Genomic DNA, 25,183 nt, shown 5'->3' on the forward strand with positions numbered 1-25,183 from the left:
CACACGGAATCACCAAAATTAGACAATTGAAGACTGAAAAAAATGTTGCATGGTCTAATGAATCTTGGTTTCTACAGCAACATTCGTAAGGGTCAGGATTTGTTTTGGTGTAAAACAACATGAAAGCGTGTAGCCAGCCTTCCTTCTATCAACAGTTCATGCTGATGGTGGTGTAATGGTGTGGGTGGTTATTTTCTTGGCACACTTTGGGCTCCTTTGCAACAACTGAGTACAATTTAAGCACTACAGCGTAACTCAGTACTGTTGCTAACCATGTCCATTTCTTTATGGGCACAGTGTACCAATCTTCTTATGGCAGCTTCAAGCAAGACAGTGCACATGTCAGCATGGACCACCGTCTGAGGAAGGTTTCCAACACCTTGTTGAAACTATACCAGGAAGAATTAATGAGGTTATGAACGCAAAAAGGGGGTCCAACCCAGTACTTGCTAGGTATGACTAATGCTAGTAGCTACTCAAAAATACTCTGTCCGGTCACGTGGCGGCTGCCTGTCACCTGATTGAACCGATCAGATTTCAGCCGTGGCGTGTTGTCCCTGTGAAGCAGACCAAAGATTGTGAAAGAGTTTCAAATCCATAGCTACACGTAAGTCTGAGTTTAACATTTTATCCTCGCCAACGTTAGTAAGATAACTATTTAGAGTTACTTCCGCTCTTAGTTTGAAAGGTAACGCTGCTTTAGCTCAATAAAAACACAGTTGAGCTGGACAAACGTAAATAAAAACAGATATTATGTCGACCTCTAACTAAAACCTTAAATTCTTCACTTGCAGATGAGAAGCTGTATTAACTGCACCTTGCTTAACGTGGTTAATTGACCAATTTGAGCTAACTGCCTTGTGTTTAACATCATTTTTCATAAGTCCAGTGATGGAGGATTGCACACTGGAAGAACAACTTCTCCTTCATGCTAAAGAGGGCAACTGTCCTCAGGTTCAGAGGCTCCTTCAGTCGAGGATTCACCAAAACAGCTCTCTCAACATCAACTGCAGATGTAAGCTGGTGTGTGGGGGAGGATGCCATCATCCAGCTGCCCTAATGTCACATGTAACTAGAAAATTGCTGATTTTATTTTATTTTTTCTTCTTCTTTTTCTTTCTCTCGCTGTAGCTCGTTCGAAAACCTGCTCGGGATGGACACCTCTTCATTTGGCCTGCAGCTTTGGACACAGAGATGTTGTTGAGGAGTTACTGAAGGTGAGAGCAGTGTATGAGTCACATCATTAACATGCTTTTTGTGTTCAGGACCTGCAGCCAGAGACATTTTTATATTCACCTAATAAAGAATGCATTTGCAGGCAGGGGCTGATGTGAATTTGCAGAATAACCTGGGTGACACACCTCTGCATAAAGCAGCATATGCTGGACGAAAGGTAAGGATAGAGAGGGGAAAAAGTAGTGCTTCCTTACAAGTCTGTAAAAGCACGGTAAACTGTGGTGTACCTTCTTCTTCTAACCTAATGTCAGCTGGATCAGCTGTCACAGAAACACATAATATATTTTCTCATCTCCCACTGAAGCTTTTGAGTGAAATGTGATGGTCAGGTTTTTTCTTTAATCCCCCCCCCCACCCCCACCCTTTGGACCCTTAAGGAGATTGTTCTGTTGCTTCTGCGCTATGATGCCTGTGCCAACATAATCAATGGAACTGCTCAAATCCCCAAAGATGTCACAGAGGACGATGAAATCATTACCATGCTTGAGGGTATGAAATCATGGGAGCGTTTTTCTTTTTTTTTTTTTCTTTTTTTTTTTAAACGTCTGATGGCTTCTCATTACTGAAGATCAGCTGCCTTTGTTCTCAAGTACTGATTTGGTTTGTGCAGCTGCAGAGAGGAGAGCGGCAAGGCGGCATGAGGAGAAGCTTCTGGAAGCAGCCAGAGAGGGGGCTATATCCACTCTGTCTAAATTGGTTAGTGTCTGACCTTTCAAAGAACTTTTGGCAGAAAATAGTATGCTTTAAGAGCATCTCTCCAAATTTCACACATTTAACAAGTGCCTTGGGGCCTTGCACACACTTCAGTTGTCTCCCAGAGATTGTTGAAATGCACCACCGTTATTACAAATACTCTTTATACGATTCGATATTTGTACAGAGTTCGGGGGGTCTGATGTTCAATCACAAAGTGACAAATCTGAGTCCACAAATAAGATGGCATGTGGCAACTTGCAGTAAAAGCCAGTTCAGGTTTTGTTTTGTTTTTTAAATCTCATTCTGTCTTGCTGTTTTTAAGATTGATCATTTAAATAGTTTTATGCATGTTTCAGATAGATGTATGTAAAAGGTTAACCTCATTTTCCTGCCTGTTGTTTCTGTCATTTCTCTGGTTTATATCCCTCAGCTCAATGGGAAAGATGCTCCAGATATCCACTGCAGGGATTCAGTGGGTAATACGCCTTTACACTGTGCAGCCTACAGGGGGCAGAAGCAGTGCGTTATAAAGCTGCTCAAGTGTGGAGCCAACCCTAGTATCAAGAACAACAATGGTATATCACTTATCTTGTTCTCATCATCAGCTCCTATTATTCCGGCTGTTTAATTTGTTCAGTGGTGTTTAAAATGGTTGTTTAAGAATCACACGTTATTTTCTAAGGATGGTAAATACTATAGTCCACCGGTTTTGTTCCAAGGAAGTGTCAAAAGGTGCATAATAATTTGTTTGTATGGCTGATGATTTTGCAGCTCAGACTGCATTGGACCTGGTTTGCACTGATGAACTGAAACAGATTCTAGCAGCCTATAAAAATAAGGTGAGCTCAAATGGCTGGTCTGTAATGTCTCATCCGCTTTGAATGATCAGGATGGGTTCTGCTAAGAACATTCGGCACAGCTGCATTACAAGTATGGTGTCTTAGTCGTGATCCACAAAGGATGATACCTTTTTGGTTACTTGATTAATTAGAGTACTTGAGCTGCCCCTCATTTCTTTATATTTTATTTCCAAGGAGCCAAGCTTTCTTGTAATTTTTCTTATAAAGTGGTTTTCAGCAATAGTTCTCCAGGCTTTCTTAATGTTTTGGGGGTTTTTGGGTAATTCGTTTTTTAGATATTTGCTGTTTTTTATAAATACATCTAATCCAAGGGATGAATTGGTGTTGTGTTTACAGATAAACAATAATTTAAGTTATATCTTTAGGCACTTTGTTACTAGCAGCCTGTAACAAGGGGCATCAGTTGATCCCATTTCATTAGTTGGATCTGCAAAACATGTCATAGATAACAGTTTGACACGCATAAAATAGTTTGTTTTGTTTTTTCGTGCCAGCTGAAAACGTGACATATCAGGGGGAAAAAAATGAGGCGACTAGGCAAGTGCAAGACAAAAGAGAAAATGTCAGGCTAAAAAAAGTTGTCTAAGCGTATATGAACAGTTTCTAAAGGTTATATTCTTAAAACAAATTGGGACCTAGACCGGCCCTTCACTTTTCACTGAAGTCCCATCAGAAGTGGAAAGAAGAAGTTGGAAGGGTGGCTGTCAAGACGTGTGTCTTAATAAAGAGAAACCAGGAGAAAAGGTTGAAGTGCGACTAGTTACACAGGAAGTGAACTGGAACTTAAAGGTAACAGGTCTTATGGGCTGATGGATCCAAATTCAAGTTCAAATTGTCATCAGTGTGTACGGAGGAGGTAAAACAACTGGGAGCCTCTGTCATGGTTTGGGGCTGCAATTCAGCCAGTGGTGTTAGAGGTCTTGCAAAAATCGATAGAAGATAGGTACAGAGCAAAATATCGTCAGACTTTGGTCCACCATGCATGAAGTGGAAATGTCTGATTGGCAACATACGTAGATGATGCTGCATTTTGGTTTGTTTTTGATTTTGTTTTGTTTTTAATCTGTCATGGACTGACCCTCCCAGAGTCCAGACCTCAACACTATTTAAGTAGTGTGGGATCATCTTGGCAGAGAATGGAACAAAAGGTCCAAAGAAGAGCTTTGAATGTCCTTCAAGAAGCCTGGAGAACTATTCCTGAAGACTGCTTAAAGAAATAACAGGAAAGCTTTCCCAAGAGAGTTCAGAATAAAGTTTGTCATACCAAATATTTATTTTATTTGTATAAACAGTTTTTTCCTTATATCCTGGATTTCTTTTACATTTGCACGTTTCAATTAAATTTCCCCTTTTATTAGCCATGAAATTTGACTCGAGGCTTTTGCGCAGTACTTGTGTCTTGTCTTTTTTTTTTTATTTTTTTTTTTTCACCAAATTTTATCTGGGAAAACTGCAAATCCAACTTGATGAAATTTACTGTGCTCATTCTTGTTTCTCACAGGGTTAAAGAGCCCATCACTGGAAACGTGTTCATAAAACCAAAAGGCACTTTAAAAAAAAAAAAATCTAAAGTCCATCACATTAATCACAGATACTGCAGTTCTCTGAACTACATCATATCGGCACTTTCTCTTCGTATGTTTTCATGTGTTCACACCGTTATGGTGACTGTAGAGGAAAAAGTCAGCTTTTATTAAGAATAAATACGTCCGTATCCGTATGTCTGATAATGCAGCGTTAATGTGGAGCACCACGTTGTCATGGTGCAATTCTTTTAAAAAGACTGCGCGCTAATGCTGTTAGTATATTAAAAACGAATGATTCACACACAGACTATTCAACGCTGTACACAAGACTGATATTTCATTTTTCTTAAAGGACATGAGCAGTGTGGTGCAGAAGATTGAAGGACCTCTTTGGAAGGTATCTGGATTTATGTTGTACTATTATTAGGTCAGACCATGTTCAGACTTTGACCTTTACAATTTGATGAAATTGACTTTTTTCACATTACATGACACAGAATATTTGAACTTCTTTAAAAAAAAGACTTATAGGAACTATTTATTCTTTTGTTTTTCTTAACATGCTACACTTTAATTTACAAGAAAAGTCATACCACTCTGGGATAACAATAATGATAATAAAACTTTAAAATTGATAATATTTGTTCTTTCTAAAGTCATTTAAACTAGATATGTAATGATGATGTGTAGTTTTGCTGCGTGGGGTATTTGTTAAATTATTGTTTCTCTGACAGAGCTCACGCTTCCTCGGATGGCGTTCCCACTGGGTTGTAGTTGAGAATGGAACTGTCTCCTGGTACCCTAGACAGTGAGATACTTTTATCAGCCGATTTTATAAAGCTAAACGCTATAGTATGTATATTTATAGTATTATATATTTCACTTTGTGTGAAATGTTGCTTATAATCCACTAATGAAATGTTTTGTTTTTTTAAAAAGAGAGAGGGGATATAAAAATAACTGTTACTGGAGATGACGTCGCCTGTGGTTTGCCAATTATACCGTTAATACTTACTTAAAAGTGGTAACTGTTAATGCTGCTTTATCTTTCACTGTGAGTGTGTGTTTGTGTGTGATTTTTCTGCATGCTCTTTCATCATTTTTGTTGTTGTTTTTGTTTTTTTAGAGCTGATGCACTGGCTGGTGTTAGGAAACAGGGCTGTAAGTCTCTTTCACAAGCCTACTGCATGGTAAGTACTGGAGGTTTAGAGGCGTGTTTTCTATCAATCTATATTACCCCACAGATGCTCAGTAAATACATGTTTCATTTATTTTCAATTTGAAGCATGATGTTGAGTTATACTGTATCTATTGCAGCAGTGATTGCAGTGCATTAGTGATTTCTTGTTATTCCAGGTCAAACCATGGGATCACTGCTTCTTCATGCTCAGGTGCTTCGATGACTCTGTGCATTATTTTAAAGTCCCCTCGCAGACAAATGCCGTGGCAACAAGAAAAGTGAGATAAAATCGGTCACCACCTTTATGGAAGAAACAGTATTATCTGTATGAAAGGACTAATATGGAAATGTTGCCGCCATTTATTCTGTTAGAGATGGCTGGATGCTTTTGAAGAGCATGCATCCTACTGCACTCGCCACGACACTGAAGAGGTGATTATAGATTATGCTGCGGGTGATGTGAGAGTGAGGAACCTTGAACAAGCGCTTCAGGTAAGACCGGGATCAAAAAGTAAGGTGATGATGATCAGATGGTTTATAGCACTATTATATCGAACCCAAAAAGTTGATTCATTTCATATCGACGTAGCATTTTCAAAAATTACATTAACCTGTGAATTGTGATGGATCACGCGCCGGATGAACTTCAGTGTCATTGACCTTTGGGTTTGAGCCATATAGGATTTCAAAACCCTCAGTTTTGTTGAGTTGTACAGAGTTCTAGTGTTAAGTTTCTCTCTTGTCTAAAATTGTTGCAGGCAGCCAGGGCCTTCCAGCAAAAATTGGAGAGTGAAGTGTCAACATTTCTGTCCATGGCGAAGAATGAGGAGAATTATGGTAAGTGCTTCAGACATATCCAGTTATTACTGTGCTGAGATATTTTAGGAGAGTATTTTTAGACTTGTTCAAAAATGATTATTCAGGCTGGTAAATGACAGAAAATTATCAAGATGACCAACCATTTATATCATTTGCTGTGGAAAAAGCATGTGCGGCTGGGATACCAGACCTCAATGCAAAATGTAGAATTAAATTTTGTTCTAGAAAATTGCAGCCACTTCATTAGCTACACCTGTTTAACTGCTCATTAGTGAAAGTATCTAATCAGCCAATCACATGGCAGGTACTTAGTACATTTGGGCATGTAGACATGCTCAAGATAGCCTTTCTTATTCATCAGAATGGGGAAGAGAGGCGACTTTAAGTCACTTTGTGTGTGACAGGCTGGTTTGTGTATGTTGGAATCTATTGGGATTTTCCCACATAACCGTCTCCAGGGAGAGAGAAAATATCCAGTGAAGAGCACGTCTGTGGGCAGAAATGTTGATACAGTACTGAAGTGAATGGCCAGACTGCTTTGAGCTGACAGGCACACAAATGAACTAAAATAAAAACACATTCCAACTAACTTATGGACAAGCGCATCTCTGAACACAGAGCGCAGTGCAGTTCGCACAGGCTCAACAAAATGGACAATACAAGGTAAGAAGATTTTTGCCTGGACTAATGAGTCTTGATTTCTGCTGTAACATTCATATGGTAGGATGAGGCATGAAAGCATGGCTACATCCTGCTTTCTGTAACCTTACCTTAACCTTAGCTAAATTAGACCCCATTTACCATGCTGCCGTAACGTATATAACAGGCTCACACTTCATGACTCATCGTTGCACTTTGTAAACCCTTGCTGGATTTACTTCACTCAATAATCAAAGGTTGAAGCATTGGGATATTTTTACATGCAAAGCCATTCTAAGAAAATTGCCGTCATATACCTACGCCAAGTTCATTGCCCTCCACAAGACCTACAATCTCAGAGCCAGTAGCTGGCTGCAGTTTAAAGTGTCCCTAGCGAGCACGGAGTGAGGAAAGTTTAGTCTATCTTTTTTTTCCGGCCCGTGATCTTGGAATGATCTGCAGCTCAGGAATCTCTTATCCCTTTAACTACTTTGGAGTAAAAACTGACAGATGTTTTAGTCGCCAACTGTACCTGTAAAATTTAAATGGGTGGAATTTGATTTGGAACTTGTTTTGCACTTTGCAAACTGTGCTGCTTCTCATCTTGGCCAGGACATCCTTGTAAAAGAGATTTTCTCATCTCAATGGATATTTTTTCCTTTTTAAATAAAGATTAAATTCAAATTAAATAACTTGTTCAGGCTGGTGCTGCTGGGCTAATTGTGTGGGGGATATTTTCTTGGCATTCTTTAGGCCTTTTAGTAGTAGTTCAACAGGGTGCACATCTTCTGCAATAAATACACATGTACTCAGTTAATTGTGAAAAAAAAACATGCCAGTAATGAAAAATGATGTTTAATTCCTTTTTAAAATATATAATATTGTGTACAGTATAAGCTAATACAGATACATTCATTTTATTTTTTTATAAAGAGTTGACTGGTACACTTCTGCTGAAAGCAAAAGAGACGAGTGAACTTTCCAGTGAAACATGCTCTGCTCTCCATCTGTGCCTTGAACTGCTGTCAAAGCAAGAAGAGGTAAGAGGAGCATATTACTCTTCTTGGGGAGGGCAAGTTGAGACAGTCCATCATCTTTGGATGGATTGTACTGCTTGAAAATCTATTATAGATTATTTAAAATAGTGTAAGAGTTTAATCTAATGCAGTGTAATCTGTGATTCTGATGTATTTTGATTCTGTCAGCTGCATGCAGTCTTCTGTAACCCCTCCACTTGATGTAAATAGAGGGTACTGTTGTAGATTAGCTGCAGCTCACTGAGCATGTATGAATCGTCCTCTCATTCATATACTTTCACCCGCATACTCTCCTCCTATTGGCTGAATAAATTATACTGACTGATTACAAAATCCTTAAATCCCTCCCCCTTACGTTAGCTCCTTCACACCAATCAGGTTTAAAATGTGTGTGTGAGTGTGTGCGTATGCAGGCGCGTGCGTGTACCAGTCCCTGTCCACTTGTCTTGGTGGCTGTGCTGTGCCCTTGGGGAAGCACCAGGACAGCGTGGTAATCACTGGCACGTCTGTAGGAAGGACGTAGGAAAGATCCGCTTTTATGCTTAGGTCTGCATTCAGCCTGCAGATCAGTGCAGACGCACACACGCAGACACTCTTGGACTCGAATCCACACACTCCCGCTCTAGGGGAAAGGCTGTGCGTTTAGTGAGGGAACCCAAGCGCTTTCATATTCACTGGCTCAGCCGCAGATACATGTATTCACGCTCGCATAGTGTGAATACACTCTCGCACGCACATTTCCATATGCCAGAGCATCCGAGAACGGGAAAAGAAGACACAGCGACAGCACTTTCCTCTCGCATCTACACAGGTAAAACAAAACAAACAGTTGTTGTTGTTGTTGTTGTTGTTGTTGTATAAAATTTACAGCTTTGCCTTTTATTGTGAGCTGAACAACCGGCTGTGTTTGCCGGTTGTTCAAAGCGGCAAAAAGCGTTTTGAAGTTTGGAGCGATTAAATTTGATGTTACTTAGTGTATTGTTGATTTGAGGGTTGGTCTAAAGCAGTGGCGCCAGCGAGGGCTGTTCATCAGTATGCGGAGGTCATTTCTGTGGATTTAATGATCTGTATTTGGAGTGTGAAACTGAGCGTCTTTGAAGTGGCACCGAAATCTACACTGCTCATTACATCTTTATAATGAGATCATCTTATAAAGGAATTAATTCTGCCAAGTAGGAGCATAGATAGGCATTGATTAAATTGCACTGAGGATGCATTTGATCTGGTAATAGATAAATGGAAGGATTCAAAGCAAAGGTTTGTGGGTTTAACTATTTAATCATTCTTTATGTTGCACCCAAATTATTTCCTTTCTTCCTTTAGCAGCTGATTTTAAATTATCACTCTAAAACTACTACTCTGTGCTTACTGTATGATATACACTTAGACTGCCTGAAAACCTTTAATAAGGCAACTGTCTTGTTGACTTGTTCTTGTTAATTAAGCATGCATGAGAACCAATAAAACACAAGGGTGTTTAATATTTTGCTATAAATCCTAAATATAGCAGTATTGCACTGACTAAGAGTAATGTATTCATCCAAATCTGGTACAACTGTCATGTCACTAGGATTTAATCAGGCTTTTTAAATAAGAAAGCCGAGGACGTTCACTGGAATCTCATCAATCAAACATTAAAACGTTCCAATAAAACAAACTGGATTAATTTCTGACAAACGAATGTAATAAGAAGAAAATGTCTTAACAAGCATGGTAAATCTACTGGTGCCACGTTAAGCTAATGCTACTACATGTACAAAATGGATTATATTTTCTACAGTGCTGAGATTGCCCGTGTTAAGCTGTATTAGCTCTAATCCCACATTTCTATTCTCCCACCCCAGATGCTTCTGTTGGTCATACTTGTTTTCTACTGTCCACAGTCCATGGCAGTATTCACATTCTGTTGTAACTGCACACATGTTTGATACTGAATCATGTCACTTAATGGCTCAAAGGGTCTTTCACCAATTAGAGTATTGTCCTTCAGAAGTGTAGATGTGGTCTGACCCATTTCAGCAGGCGCTGCAGAAGTAAAGTATGCTAGTGGAAGTGCCACATCTTTACAGTACATGTAGGGCACACTGTGACTAGGATGTGAGTATATGGCATATAAAGTAAGGAGAATTGTGCTTTTAACAAATGGGTAGAAAGCTTCATGAGGAGGTTTGACGACACTCGCGTACAACAGAGATTTATAGGCCCCACTTTGCTTGGTGTTTGTCAGGCGGCACGATTGCCCCCCTGTCTAGAAAGCGAACAGAGGATTACAGTTTGGAACCACTTAGTGGTGATGTGCTGAAAAGCAGATCTGTCACTTTGTGTTGGTCTGACGTCAGGAATAAGGCATAAAGCACATTTATTTGATTGAAGTTATACATTTTTTTTTCTTCTTCTTTAGTCTGTCAGAAAGCCAGTTGACCTTTAAAACTTTGGGGGTTGGTGTGAAGACAGTGTAGCAATTGACCTTTAGTTCAGCCATTGCCACATAAGTAACAAACCTCCTGTCGTATCCCAGACAGGAGATTTTTTACTGGCTTTGTTTCAGTAGTGGCTGGTGAGTGGGTGTATATATATGGATGTATTCAGTGCAGTTAGGTATGTAAACATGGTCAAGATGGTCTGCTGGCTTTAGAGTCACCTTTAAAGGTGACTTTAAGTCACTTTGTATGTGTCAGACAGGCTCGTCTGAAGGTTTCAGAAACTGCTGATCTACTGGGATGTTCCCACACAACCGTCTCTATAACAATAAAATCCAAAAAAGAGAAAATATCCAATGAGCAGCAGTTCTGTGGTCAGACTATCTGAGATATCCAATTCTGGCTCACCTAAATTGGACAATAGTAGATTGATCAGACCAAACATTTTTCCAATCTCGAGTTCTCCTATGATGTTTGGGTGCTAGGGTCAGAACTGGATGTTAACAACATGAAAGCATGAATTCAGTCTACATTGTATCCATGATTCAGGTTGATGGTGGTGATGTAATGGTGTGGGGGGTACACTTTGGGCTGGTTAGTACCAAGTGAGCATCATTTAAAGACTACCTGAGTATTATTACTAACCATGGCCAAGCCTTTCATGAACACAGTGTATTTCTGTTTATTCTGATTTTTGGGACTGAGGTTCCTCATAGCGTTTACTACATCTCTTACTATAAAGGTACTTCCTTTACTCTAGTTGAATGGCTCCTTTGAAGCAGGCTTTCCAAATACAGTTGGATATAGAGTTAATGTTACAGTCCAATGTATAGAGCTATAATAATATTGCCTCTGAGGTTTGCTTTTCTTTAAACAAGAGAGTATATTTCAGCACAGAATAAAATTTTTACCCTTTGGGGTGCTGGCCAAGGAGAAGCATCCCTCCCAGGCTCCAGTAACAGCTACAGCACAGAGCCTCAGCAGGGCTTAAAATAGCACTGTTTGTGCTCAGGCGAGAGGATGCAGTGAGAATGAAAGAGCTGGCTGCGATGGTTACACAAGTGTTCCATTCCTGGATGGGCTCTCACGCCAAGTGCCTGGGACAGGGAGTGTTAACACAGGCTCCTAGACAGGAAGATGAGTCACCTTTAAACTACAGTATATATTTATCAAATATGTTTGATGAAAATAAAATCACAATTCAGCAGACATTCCCATTGCACAAACTTTAAAGAAAAAATATAATGCTAAAGAATTTACTATTTTTATGCATTTTTAAATGATGCTGCATTTAAAGTCCTAAATTAGATGAACATAGATTCAGAAACACAGCTGTAATGGAAACGTTAACCTTAAATGTAGGTGCCAGACTTAAAGACTCGCTGCCAGACTTGTTCCCTAGTGCAGAAGAAGGGAGAATATAGAGTGTGCTGAGATCTCAGAGAGGCTCTCTATGCTAAACCTAGTTATGGATCTGATCAATGAAAAGTATATGGGAATTTTCTATTAGCCAACACAGTAATTAATGGATCTACACCTGCAGCCTGCGGGATTCGTTACTGATCCGACCAGTAATTGCCCAGGACTAGATTAGATTAGATCAGTCCCAATCTCCAAGCTTACAAATGTACAGACTTTGAGGTCTCGGGGCTTTCACACAGTCAAATTGTCAAGTACACGAGACTCTTAAAAACCCTTTTGGTCCTTTACACACACTTTGACAGGCTGAAGCCAAATGTTCGACGTTACTTCTAATGTCTAATTGTTGAAAAATATGTGTGATTCTTTCTAATAATACTGTGTCTGCCTTGCGTTAAACCAGAGGGAACCAGAACAGGAATATAATTGTGCTTCTAATACAAATTACAATAAATTTGACCCAAGCTATCACCTTTTGTTAAATAGTCATTTTCTGATTTGCCAGTGCTGGCATTTCATTAACTGGTGACAGCTTCATCAGATCTTCATCTGACTACGGCAAAATAATAAATGATCTAAAGCTTATAGCTTGTGCAGACTTCTCAGTTGTCTTATTTTTATCCATTTTCCATCACCAACCTCCTGCAAAAGGAGCTTATAAGTGTCTGTCATGTTACCAAGACAAAAAAGGATGTTGAACATGTTGTAGTTCTTATGTTTCTAGAGAAAGTGCATCGGTACAGATCTATAGATGGTCATTATAGATAAGCTGGACTATAACTTGACAGAGGATGATAAATTTGAATAAACAAGGTGTCTTGAAGTATACTCATCAGATATTGAATGAATACATAGATCTCCAAATTTAACATTTAACGTGTCACTTTTTTTTGGATTTACATACAGTTTATTGGGATTTGACTGGATTTCAGTGATGCCTTTTTAAACCCTGCAATTTCCATAATAACCCAGCTGGAAGTTGCAGTTCCGGTTGTGCTGACCCAACATTTGGCAATCGGAAACAATCAATGTTCATTACAAATGGCTGGATCATGGTCTTTGGAGTAGGCATGCTATTCAGCAAGTAAGTAAATGTGTCTGGGTTTTCCCTGCCTCTTTTCTGTTAAGTGTATGTGGCTGATTTGATCAGATTCTACCACAAAGGCATCTGAAGCAGTTTATATTTAAGTCTTTGTGTTCAATCATATAATCATTTTATATATGCAGTATAGTAGCTGATGTTTTTGAGAGGATTTTTTGAAAATAATCAAAAGTTATTAGTTTTCTTCCAATCATCCCTTTTAAAGGAAATATTAGACGTCATGAGAATCTGATGTCTGACGCAAAATCACTCATCTAAATCTTCTAAATGTTACATTTTTTTATTCATGTTGTTAATCAGACAACATCCTCGCAGGGACTAATACACTCGATCAAAGGGAAATGGGTTAACCACACATACACGATTACAGTCATAAATTGCTACCTAGGCATCAGTAGCTGTGTCTTTGTGCATGTCTGTGTGCTCACCTTGTAACACATCGGGCACGATAAGAGATGACACAGAACTTTTCATCTTTAGTCGAAGATACCGACCTTGCTGTCCAGTCTCAGATTTGCAGTGTGATTTGCAAGCTCCTGTTTCTCAGCTGCCTTCTTCAAGGTGACACTGGACGTTTATCAAACTGGGAAGGCTGTGCTCAGTTTCTTTATTTTGCAATAATTCACTAAACTGAATTTACAAGAAGTAAAAGGTGTTACCTGTTTTTAAATAATATGTTGCTGTTAAAGCTTTAGTGTTATTTTTGTCATTTTGTTAGAGGCTGTGGATATTTGCTGGGTTTTCGACTCCTGTTGGTAGAGCTTGAACATCAGCAGCAGTGGACAATAGGACAGACTAATCTGGGCTGTCACGCAGTGGCCTGGCTCAGGTTCCTTTGAAGGGACACTCAATCCTGGGCTTCGGAGCTCTCTGAGACTATGGTGTTTGGTTCAGCCTGGAAGAAACTAGATCTGTGGGCAGGGTTAAAACAATGACCTGCGATCAAAACCCCAGACAGAGAGTCATGTTTGATTGACATCAAAATATTAATCTGCTTGTTCCACTATGATCATCACATTTTTAAGAGCAATGTTTTTCTGCAATAAAATGTTAAGTTAGTAGCTCTGGGCACGCTCTCTTCGGTCGCTTTTAACCTTCTGTCTGGTTGTCCTGTGTTTGCAGGTGTGGAGCCTGAAAGTAGAGCAGGAAGTGGAGAAGAACAAAGCTCTAACAGAAGCCTTGCAGACTTTGGCAACTGAGAACCACGAGCTCAAGCAATCCTTGAGTAAAAGGCGGAAGTCCTCCAACCTTAGTACTCTCAATGAAGATGACTTCTATGATGCCGTGTCAGGTCAGCGGCCTCTTGGTGGAAGTAATCAATCAATGTGTGTAGTATGTCTTGTTGGTTGGGAGAGATCGAAAATGCAATTGTTATTTTCTACTGCCCTAAAACATGCTTACAATCAAATGGATTTAGAAATGAGGCAGGTCACGTCGCTTTTTGCAGATTTCTTGTTGTAAATTGCATTTTAAAAGAGTTAAATATTTTTGTTTTTTTTTTCTATTCTTCTGCTGAAAAACTCAGTATGCGGAGTACAATATACAGTGTACATTTCAGTACAGTCCTATTTAGCAGACTTTCCTTTTTTGTTAGATTTTGTGTGAGTCATATAACTGAAGGCGTCTGGATTTGGACAGATATTTCATAATTGAAGCACCTGAGAACTGACATCTTCTGGTAATTTGATTCATACTTAAATACCACTTTTCTACTAAGACTTCTTACTACCAGCCTCATTCACTAATTCACACACACGGGTGTGTGTGTGTGTCTATGCCTAAGAATTCTTTCTAAGAGGCGTAGAAAAAATGCCTAAGAATTACAACCATCCATCCTGAGGTCCTTCCCTAAAATTTCCAAGAGGTTTTAGTCCGGGTTGTGAATTCTCCTGAAGCTACTCCAGCATACCCTGTGCTCTGTGCTTTGGGTCATTGCAATGATGATATGTGAATTATCATTCTAGTGTCTGTTCAAGGATCTCTCTGCATCCACCTGTATTTATCGATTAGTCAGTTCCTCCTAAGAAGCACTTCCATAAATTAATGTTGCCACCATTCTGGTTTATTTGAGGCATTCAGTGTTTAGTGTTCACCATCACTTAGTGCGTGGAGATCAGTTTTTCTTTCATCAGACTATAAAATCTTTTTCCTCTGTCTCATGGACAGATGGTCATCCTCTAGAATGTGCAGTGGACTATACTGCCCTTCTTGCACTTGTTACTTAATTTAGCTGCACAGATGCCTCTAAAAGATTAAAAGAGAGAGAAACCTGGTGGTTACAAATGTTCTCCTGTGGAAACACAGATCATTAGAAATAATTTTACACACTGCCCCTGATCAATACTGTTCCACAGCGTTATTGCAGAGGTCTGCAGAGAGGTCTTCATGGCTTGGTTTTTGTCCTGATAGGTAGTGTGATTTGAGGCACCTTTTTATATACACAAGTGTATACTTTTCACAGCTATGTCTGGTCTATTACATTTTTCCATTACAGAAAATAAAATTGCAGACATGTTTAAAGGATAATCAAAACTAACAAGATGCAACTGTGTCACCATGAAGGGCTGAATTTTTAAAGCAACGTTTTCATTCTTTTTGCTTTACTTTTAGCATTCTGAACTGCCACAGAGCAAAGACTGATGAACAAAATTGCAATTTTAGTGCATGTGCACCTCTGTTCATATAGAGCATGCTTATTATGCAGTGTTATATTTGCTTCTCCATCCATGTAGGTGGGTGAATGAGAAATTCTTTCAACACAAAAGTCAGAATGCGGTACGTGATCGCACAATAAGCACCAATTTCACTCAAGCATATTCAGCTTCTCTTATTCGTCTTTGCTTTGTGATTTTTGACAGTAATGTCAGTGACAGTGCTTTCTAGGGGGAGGAGTACCATCCCAGTGAACACAGTGCAAACAAATGTTACAGGAAGCGAATCCTTTGTGCGGCCTCTCATTGGAACACAATCCTCAGGTGGGGTTTTGCATGGCAGCAGGGAGGGGGGAGTTTGGAGAGGAACTCGAGCACAAGTGCTTATTTGCAGATAGTAAACTGTTGAGGCTGGAGGTTTTTTTCTTTTCTTTTTTTTTTCATTTCCCGAGCCAGCTACTGGAACCTGTACTTGCAAGCGGTTTGGTATGACCTGGCATCTAACCCTACAGAGTCTGAGTCGGAGCACTCGCTGAGCGGCTTCCTGTCTGTGGCCAGTTACTCCTGCGAAGAGGACGAGGGGAGAGACACCCCCTTTCTCAACACCCTCCGCCATCCCAGCGCATACAGGGGGCCTTCCGGAATGTCAGGGGAGGGTAACCATGGCAACCAGCCATCCCAGCACAATGGAGTTAAGCACAGGTGAGCTGGGACTTGTTTCAGTTGATGATGTTGTGCTTGTTTACTGGATTAAATGATTGCAAAGAGCGGAAAATACAAAGGCTTCCAAGGCTCAGTGCTCGGCATTCAACTTGTTCACCGTTTGCTGTATGTGAGGCTTTGTTGAAGTTGGTGATAACAGGATTCGGTACGGTGTATGTTTACTTTGCCAAATGATGAAAATTTTGTGGATATGATTTGTTTGGTATCTAATGACAGGCTGCAGACCTCAGTCAGCAAGAGGATAGGTCAGTGGACAGAGCTGGTGTAATGGGATACCAGCTTTCCACCCTAGTCTGTTTTTTCTCATCAGGTGTTTTTTTGTTTTTTGTTTTTTTTGCTTGCTCGAGCATCCAGTCCACAGAGAATAGCCTGTTTTTGTTTTTCCTGACAGTTCCAACTCTCCAAGCCAACAGTCGTTTCAGTACTCAGTGCATCTTGCTGTGTTGTCGTGAAGATTTGACACTCTCTCTCATTTCCGTGGATGCTGATTCTGGCTTGGCCTGTCTTCCTCAGTCCAACAAGTGATCCATGAATAATTAAGCATGTGCTGGCTCAGAGTAGAGTTGGAGAAAAGGGCTGCCTGGCTAGCTCTGTGTGCATATGTGTGGGCTCGTATGTGTTGTACATGAAAGATTTATGAGGTGTCTGTTTATTTGAAATTAATTCTGTCATTCAAAGGATGCCCGTCAATGATTGCCTACAGTCTGGTGTGTTTTTCTCTATGTTGAGTCATTTTGCCATTAATTCTTTACAAGATTATTATTACGCTTATTTAACCAGGAGATGGCCTCGAAATCAAAAACTTTTACAAGGGAGAGACCTGGGAAGGAAATAGCTGTAAAAACATCTCAAAAATACAACAAATATAGAATAAAATATAAGCGCTATGACATAATATACAATAAACAAATTGCAATAATATAAAACCTTCGTAGCCTATCAAGAAAACCATCCACAGGTCTCCACAGTAATTGATACAGGCGTGTTTAAATTGAAGTCTTTCTCTGAATGATTCTATGAAAACACAGTGTTTCAATTATCTGTCAGAACTCCAAATACACCGCCTTAATATATCATTAGTACCATGGTGTTGTAGCTGTGTTATCTGTTTGTATATGAAATAATGATTTGAAAACTGAGCACAGTGCCAGCTGTAAGATATTTCTGCTTCAAAGTAGTTAAAGATTCGCTTGTATAGCATGTCACACGTCACTTCCAGGTGGGCTCATGTTTCAGTAACCTCAGCTGACCAGCACAGTATCCCTTAAATGCATTTTTAACTGTATTTTGGAAACAATCAAAGATAGATTTGAGCATTTTCCTCCACATTTAAAGGTAAACATGTTAAATGTTTGAAGGAAGAAAGAAGAAATGAAGAAATCCATCCATGCTTTAATAAATCTCGAAGCAGAGGCCAGTGGAACAAAAAATAGGCCAGGAGTATGGTCTGCCATGCATCACTGCTCTGCTCATCCTACAGATGGAGCAAACCCCCACCCCCCACTCCCCGCTCACTGTTTATTTAGCTGAAGTAATGGCTTTTATTTGTGTGTTGGACCAGCACTCTTTTCATTTTTTTTTTCTTTAAACAAGGACACCATCTGCCTCCAGCTACCATACCTGTAAAAGAGTCCATACTGCAGATGCTGGCAAGACTGCAAGATGAACTCAGTGACCAAGAAAACAAAAACAAGCACATACTTTAATCTAATTTGCATCTTAGCTTTCTTATGCGAAGAATGTTTCCAGATAACTGCATATGCAACAAGAAAAATTAAAGGAAAGCGTATTATAGTCAGCGTGCACACACACACACACAGCTGTACATGCATTCATGGGTATTGCATGAGGTTGAACGGACTAGCTGAAAGCTTACAGGTGTCGGATAACCCTTTTTCCCAAATGGTGGGTTGAGCTAAGTTGTCTGCTCTGAAGCTTTTAAATAGTGCAGCTTCGTACCCACAGGAGACAGATTTATGTGTTTTTAATGTGCGCTTTACCCAAAACGTGAAGGTTTTAGAATTTAGCTCGGTGCCACATTTTAAAAGAAAAGCTGTTTGGAGTGTGGATGAGGCCAGATCATCTAGCATGAAGCCACAGTGTTTGCCTGCTTTGAATTGCACAGCTGAGACAACAAGCGATGTTGTAATTTTCCATATGTTAATAGAACTGGATCACGTGATACAGGAAATCCTCTCTGTGTTTACCCTTCTTTTTGTTATTCATATTGCTTTCGCACAGAACATCTCTACCGGCTCCCATGTTCTCCAGGAACGACGTGAGCATCTGGAGTATCCTAAAAAAATGCATTGGCATGGTGAGAACACATCACTCTCAGTCCGGTAGATGTTTTGTTTTATTTTCCTCGTTGTGTTTTAATGTAGATATGAGCTTTTGTAATGTAGATTGTTGAATTAGAACCAGGATATGATATGGAAAAAATTAGGATTTATGAAAAGCGAGGGCTTTTTTTGTAGTTGCTTTTATGAAAAAAGGCAAAATGTGAGACAGTATAGTGTAAAAGAAGTGTAGAGGTGGGGTTTGATCATCCTCAGTCTAAAATATAATCAGCCTCTCTGTGCAGCACAGAGAGTTCAGTTCATTTTTTCCCCCCAAAAGAGCTGAAAGCCCTTGACACTTACCCCTTTTTCAAGGGAGACCTGGCCAGACAAAGCACACCATTACGTGGTTACCAAAATGATAAAATTGGGTATAACAGAAACAGATATAGGATAACAAAAACAGAGCAAATTGGGACAAACAAAAACAAAAAAAATAGAAAGCTCAGGTTATGAATAGTAGTGCTACACTCTTACGTTAACGAATCATTTTGAGTTTAAACTCTCCCAGGGAGAGCAAAAAACAAAAAGCCTTTTTGTGTTCTGAAGGTTTTCCCATAAACTTGAAGAATGCTTTTCTACAAAGTACTGAAACAAAATCTCAGTACACAAAAAACATAAACACAAGTGCTTTGGTCTCCTTAGGCTTAAGTCTGCTAATAAAGCAAAAACCATATCATGTTTGTCCTAATAGTCTTTTTTTTTATCTTCTCTAACTCTTCTTTGCAGGAGTTATCAAAGATTGCCATGCCTGTGGTATTTAATGAGCCTCTGAGCTTCCTCCAGCGGCTAACAGAATACATGGAGCACACCTACCTCATCCACCAGGCGAATGCCACAACAGACTCTATCGAGAGGATGAAGGTACCATTCTGGCCATATATCCTTTCTTCAGTTAAATAAAAACTCCAAAACAGATGCATTTTTAATAGTAGTGATGCATTTAATTATCTGACTGGGATCAAATCACTATCCTCTCATTAAACTGCTGAACTATTATTAAATGAGTGCAGAGAGGCTGTGGCGTCTCGGCACTATCAAAAATTGAGTTAGTTGCCTGTAATTTGATTAACATAAAACAATGTTCGGTGTAGTGTGTTGCAGCATTTGCTGTGTCAGCTGTAGCGTCACAGTGGGAGAGGACTGGGAAGCCCTTCAACCCCCTCTTGGGGGAGACCTATGAGCTAATCAGGTAAGGCAGCAGACTCATCAGTATTAGCGCACCTATACACAAATCAGCTTTTGTTTACTGTACACGTGTATTTTTGTTAATGAGCTTTGTCTTGTATCAAACATACGCCTGCTTGCCATCAGAGACGATTTGGGCTTTAGGTGGATGTCTGAGCAAGTAAGCCATCACCCTCCGGTTAGTGCCTTTCATGCTGAGGGCCTCAAGGAGGATTTTGTCTTTCATGGTTCCATCTACCCCAAACTCAAGTTTTGGGGGAAGAGCATAGAAGCTGAGCCCAAGGGAGTTATCACGCTGGAGTTACCCAAGTGAGCTCACACTGAAGACTGTTTTATAAATCTGTTCTGATGTATTTTAGTAAGGAATTGTTTTTCTCCTTTGCTGAGTGCTTTTTTGTCTCTGTAGATATAACGAAGCGTACACCTGGACAAACCCCACCTGTTGCGTCCACAACATTATCGTCGGTCAGCTTTGGATTGAGCAGTATGGCAGCGTGGAAGTGCTCAATCACAAGTAAAATATGTATTGCAGTGTTCTCCGTATCTGTGAAACACATTTGCATGCACAGAGACTTGGATGTAGGAATATATTTTTCCCTTGCTCTGCAGAGGAATGTTGATCTACTTTATAAACCTTAAGCTTATTGATCATGGAAGCAGAACTGGGACAGTCGCATGAGCAGGTTAATTAATGTTTGAAAGCTTCAGCTCGCAGAGGGAGAGTGAAAGAGAATTGGTAAAGAGGCTATCATTTGCTTGCAGAACTGGAGAGAGATGCAGCATGACTTTCAAGCCCTGTGGCCTCTTTGGAAAAGAGCTGCATAAAGTTGAAGGATACATCCTAGATAAAAGGTATCTTCGTGAGTTATTGCTGTTTAGTAATGCCTGTAAGCAGTAAGTCAATTTGTCATAAAGCGTTTCTTTGTGATTTACTTTATAATGTATATTAAAGTGGCGCAGTTTATATTGCACGATGGGAATGTTAGCGCTTGGTATTATCTGCACCTAAAGCTGTGATATATTAATATCTCATCTTCTTATGTTTGCAGCAAAAAGAAGCTCTGTGCAATATATGGCAAATGGACTGAATGCCTTTACACAGTAGACCCTGCGACTTTTGATGCCCACAAAAAGACTGAAAAAAAGAATCCAGATGAAAAAAAGGGCAACAAACAGGTACCACGTTTGACTGCTTTCAAAAGCGCCTTTGTTCTGTCTCCATTGGTTTCCAGAGTTTACAGCACTGGGCTTGTAGGTTTATTTGTTTTTGATGATCCCCCCCACCCCTTCATACCTTTTCAATATTTCACCCGGTAAACTGCTGAGGCTACAGCCCATAGTGTTTGTGCTGCACTTTAGAACCAACAAACTCTCCTAGTTCAAATGTGTTAATATTATAAGGTGGATGTAAACACTTATCTCATAAAGCAAAATGTAATTATTGTTGTATTTAGTCTGTCACTTTTTCTATACCTTTATCATTAATGACACGGTGCTGGAACTGCTAGCCACCCTGTGAGTGTAGCTGTGCATCGTTACTGTTTAAAGTTCAGTTCACGGTGTTTAACTTGTGTTTATGTACACAGCATTGTCCATTTTGGTTAGCTCACCAATACCTTTTAAATTACTGGTAGTTTCCATTTTGCACAGGTGACTGAACGGCTGCATCTTCCACCTGTAGAGACTGCCCTCTGGTGGTTTGTGCTTTGCAGTGCACACCACCTCAGTACAGTGTTGTCTGTATGAAAACAAAGAGGAGCATGTGTTTTATAGAGAGCATTGAAAAATCATGCTGGGACTTTACAGTAATCTACATGTAGATTAGATATGTAGTCCCCCATAACTGAGTAAGCTTGAACAAGTAAGGTCATGAGTATTTTTATGAATTCCTACAAGTGCAGTAAAGCAGAACCTACATTTGGTTGATATTTGGCCTTAAAGCGGCTCCATTTGCAGATCCCAGGAAGCATTCATAACTTACAGTTCTATTTATTTGGTCCATTTCAGCTACTTCATGTTGCTGCATGTAATATATTTAGATCACGGCTCTGAGGGAACCAAGTGGTTGCTGGACTTCTTGATCTTGTCACTGAAGACAGTTCCTAATGACACTGGGTGAACCCTAAGGGAATTTGTCATGGTGCAGAATGATCTCAGGCACGGGCACTCAGGCAATCAGACACTGTGATTTTTTTATCCATAAGCCAACATTAAATCCCTGCAAATAACATGGTCTGTGACAACGCTTCACTGTTGCCTGCAGACATTCACCATTAAGGGAGCCCTTTAGTGGCCTGCCTTCTGTTGGGGTCATGTCTAGAGCACCTCTTTTTTTGTCTGCAAGTATTGCCTAAAGAGCACATCTGAACAAACTGGACCAGATTGTTCCAGGGTCCCAACATTTTATTCTGCCAGCAGCTGATGGCGCTGCTGAATCTCTCCCAGTTTCACAGGGACACCTTGCTTTCGCTGTTGCACTCAGTTTCTACAATTGTCTGCTTGGGAGAGAAACATCTTATATTTATGATCAAGCTGTCACTTCTACAGCATCTTTGCCTTTTTAATGATGCTTTCACTGTGCAGTTTTTTATCCCAACCCAGCTGTTTCTGTTTCAGTTAATGATTTCAGGTCAACCGACATATGTTTTTACATCTAATTCTTCCTGTTACATAGTACTTGTTTTGTGTGGCAGAGCAGAATCTGTCGACTGTGTTGTATTTTAGTCAGTTTAACAACGTGGAAGTTTCCTCGTGGATTGAACCTATTATAACTGTCAAAAACTAAAAGAAAGTGTAAAACATCAGAAGTACTTGTGTGTCTCTGCTCTGTACTGTATATATCTCTCTCTGTGGCCTTAGACCAGTGTCGATGAGGAGCCTGAAGAGACGCCTCCACCTGATACTGAGACTGTGCAGGTCATCCCAGGCAGTGAACTCATCTGGAAAATAACGCCACGTCCGGAAAACTCATCCAAGGTACAAAAGGAAATAAACGTGACATCGGTCAGATCAGTTTTGAATATTTTGCTTTAAGTTTCTTTCTTGTGTGTATGCGGGTGTTGCAGTTCTACGCATTTTCGACATTCGCCATGCAGCTAAACGAGCTAGACAAGCGCATGGAGGGCGTCATACCTTCCACAGACAGTCGCCTCAGACCAGATATTTGCGCCATGGAGAAGGGAGACATAGGTACAGTGCGTGATCTTGATTTCCTATGCTGAGCCCGCTGAATGTAATCTGTGGTGGTATTCAGTTTTCTGTATCCACGGCTGTTAGATCTGGCAAGTGCTGAGAAGAAGAGACTTGAGGAAAAACAGAGGACGGCCCGGAAGAATCGCACCAAATCAACAGAGGAATGGAAAGTGAGGTTAGTCAATGAGAAATGAAATTTAAATCGATTGTGGGTGGGCATTGACTGATTGCCTACATGTTGTCTTCTGCTATTAACTATGCATTTAACTTATTATAATTGAAAAGGAACGCTGCACTTGGCCCAAGGTTTGCTGCGCTTTTTCTGAGTGTTATTTTTCTCTCATGTGAAGTGCTGCACTACACTACACCACACTCCTCAGGACAAAATGCACAAATGCATGTTTTTGTTGCTCTTGGTCTGTCTGTGTGTGTTTTCAGACTATGTCACATAAAAAGTCTGGTGTTTAATACTGTTCAGCTTTTTAACCTCCTAGGACCTGCCGTCCACATATGTGGACATCACATTTTGGGTTGTTTAGACCAAAATACTCAATTTTGCTCTACATGGGCCTGATATCCAATTACGAGGACATACTGCTACTGTTCTATCGAAATTTTAAATGAATATCCTCATATGTGGATCTCATTTTTTTAGAAACAAAAATCAGGTATAAAATAAAAAAATCTGGTAATTCTTTGTTTTTATATTCATCGAGCTCCAATATGGCCAAATATCAAAGAGAAATTAAAAATGCATGCTGTGGAAGAGTTCAGGTCTTAGGAGGTTAAAGTTGTACACCGTGGATGGAGCCTTGCCATCAATTTGTCTTTGCTTAGTGTGTGTGTGTGTGTGTGTGTGTCTGTGTGTGTGTGTGTGTCATTCTCTTATGTATTTATTTAATCCTTTTGTTATTTCCAAGTGCTGTGCTCATACTAAATCTTCTCACTGTTCAGGTGGTTTCAACAAGGACCCAACCCACACAACAAAGCTCAGGACTGGCTTTACTTGAAAGGCTACTGGGACAGGAATTACTCTCAGCTGCCTGACATTTACTAATAAGTTAAAAAAACAAGGCAAAACTACATACTGTACAGATTTCTCACCTTTGGACTTCATCTGCTATACTGGGGGGGTCATAAGCAACTATGTAATAGAGTATAGAACAACAGCTAATGTGTTGGTGTTCGGTTTGAACCCAGAGACATATAATCCTCAGTAGGTCTGTGTGAGTAATAAAGCACAATGCTTTCTTTCACTTATTATTTATTGTGGTTCTTCTTGACCACTTGAGATACCGGCATGTTCTAAAAAAAAATCTAGAATGTATTTTTAGAAATGTTTCATGTTGGATAGACCGAGTGTTTAAATAGCAGGCTGAGCTCTACTGTCTGTAGTTTTTCCGTAATTCACATTTGGTCATGAAAACATTTTCCTCATTAGCTTCAGCATCGAGAGGAGTGACGATTCTTAAAATCACCTTTGGCTACGATTGACACTTGTGCATACATACTGTTATGCAGTGCGAAGTATTAAAATAGGTCATTTTGGTATATCGGCCTCTGTTTTCACTTCCTGTTATGAGTGCTACAGATATTTAGCGATTAACTGAATGTGTTACAAATTTGCCTAATTTGTAGACCTCTACAGTCAAGTGAAACTGTGTGTGTAGCTATATCTAACAGTGTATAAGAAAGATGGCTAGAAATATGACAGTAAGACTTGTTTGAATATCTGATGAAATAAACCCTATACTACGTACTGTATAGATGTGCATAGCAATTAACAGCATTGCGTAAGTCTACCTGGTTCTGTAAACATAACTTTTTTTCTTAACTATACTAAAGCAGGGACATTGGTTCTTCAATTAGATTAGTGTGTGAGTGTGTTTGTGTAAAAGTCTTGATATAGATTAGAATAACTGGTGATCGTCTTAGTACTATGTGCATTGATATAACTGAAATCCAACTATCTCAAACGCATGTGCATCACTACAACTATGCAAGCCTTACCTCCTTTACAGTTAAGCACTGAATATTCATTACTCATGTAACAATAGCTGCTACATGTATACACTTTAGATGTGTTATCACTGTTTGGTTATTTAAACAGAATTTCTATGTTGCTAAATAAAAGCTTAATGTAAACTCGACGTTGT

The 25,183-nt window shown here is 39.7% G+C and overlaps 1 protein-coding gene across 2 annotated transcripts; it reads left to right on the top strand.

Moving 5' to 3' along the window:
- Positions 1 to 411: 411 nt before the first annotated feature.
- LOC146687680 (oxysterol-binding protein-related protein 1-like) lies at positions 412 to 25,177 on the top strand. 2 transcript variants are annotated; one of them, XM_085438263.1, is made up of 29 exons: positions 412 to 607; positions 885 to 1,015; positions 1,132 to 1,217; positions 1,319 to 1,393; positions 1,614 to 1,725; positions 1,847 to 1,932; positions 2,363 to 2,507; positions 2,704 to 2,771; positions 4,671 to 4,715; positions 5,053 to 5,126; positions 5,445 to 5,508; positions 5,675 to 5,776; positions 5,871 to 5,990; positions 6,257 to 6,335; positions 7,890 to 7,996; positions 14,057 to 14,225; positions 16,098 to 16,287; positions 18,550 to 18,625; positions 19,377 to 19,511; positions 19,742 to 19,839; positions 19,962 to 20,144; positions 20,242 to 20,349; positions 20,598 to 20,687; positions 20,885 to 21,011; positions 22,695 to 22,811; positions 22,901 to 23,024; positions 23,112 to 23,202; positions 23,313 to 23,333; positions 23,982 to 25,177. In XM_085438263.1, the coding sequence occupies exons 2-29, from the start codon at positions 892 to 894 to the stop codon at positions 24,082 to 24,084; spliced, it is 2,919 nt and encodes a 972-aa protein (XP_085294389.1). In that variant the 5' UTR covers positions 412 to 607; positions 885 to 891; the 3' UTR covers positions 24,085 to 25,177. The 2 variants fall into 2 exon arrangements, with proteins under 2 accessions (XP_085294389.1, XP_085294390.1); XM_085438264.1 differs by lacking the exon at positions 23,313 to 23,333 and having other exon boundaries at positions 420 to 607.
- Positions 25,178 to 25,183: the final 6 nt, after the last annotated feature.

Source organism: Copadichromis virginalis, linkage group LG18 (genome assembly GCF_057382275.1).
Source record: "Copadichromis virginalis isolate Kocher_CV1m ecotype Utaka linkage group LG18, C_Virginalis_male_GT1.1, whole genome shotgun sequence".
In the NCBI taxonomy this organism is placed as follows: Eukaryota; Metazoa; Chordata; class Actinopteri; order Cichliformes; family Cichlidae; genus Copadichromis; species Copadichromis virginalis.

What these genes read in the sequence shown, in the direction of transcription:
- LOC146687680 (XM_085438263.1), top strand. Translation starts at nt 892, where the DNA reads ATGGAGGATTGCACACTGGAAGAACAACTTCTCCTTCATGCTAAAGAG. An exon ending in TAGCAGCCTATAAAAATAAG is followed by an intron (nt 2,772 to 4,670) that starts GTGAGCTCAAAT and finishes TTTTTCTTAAAG; the next exon opens with GACATGAGCAGTGTGGTGCA. An exon ending in ATGCCGTGGCAACAAGAAAA is followed by an intron (nt 5,777 to 5,870) that starts GTGAGATAAAAT and finishes TTATTCTGTTAG; the next exon opens with AGATGGCTGGATGCTTTTGA.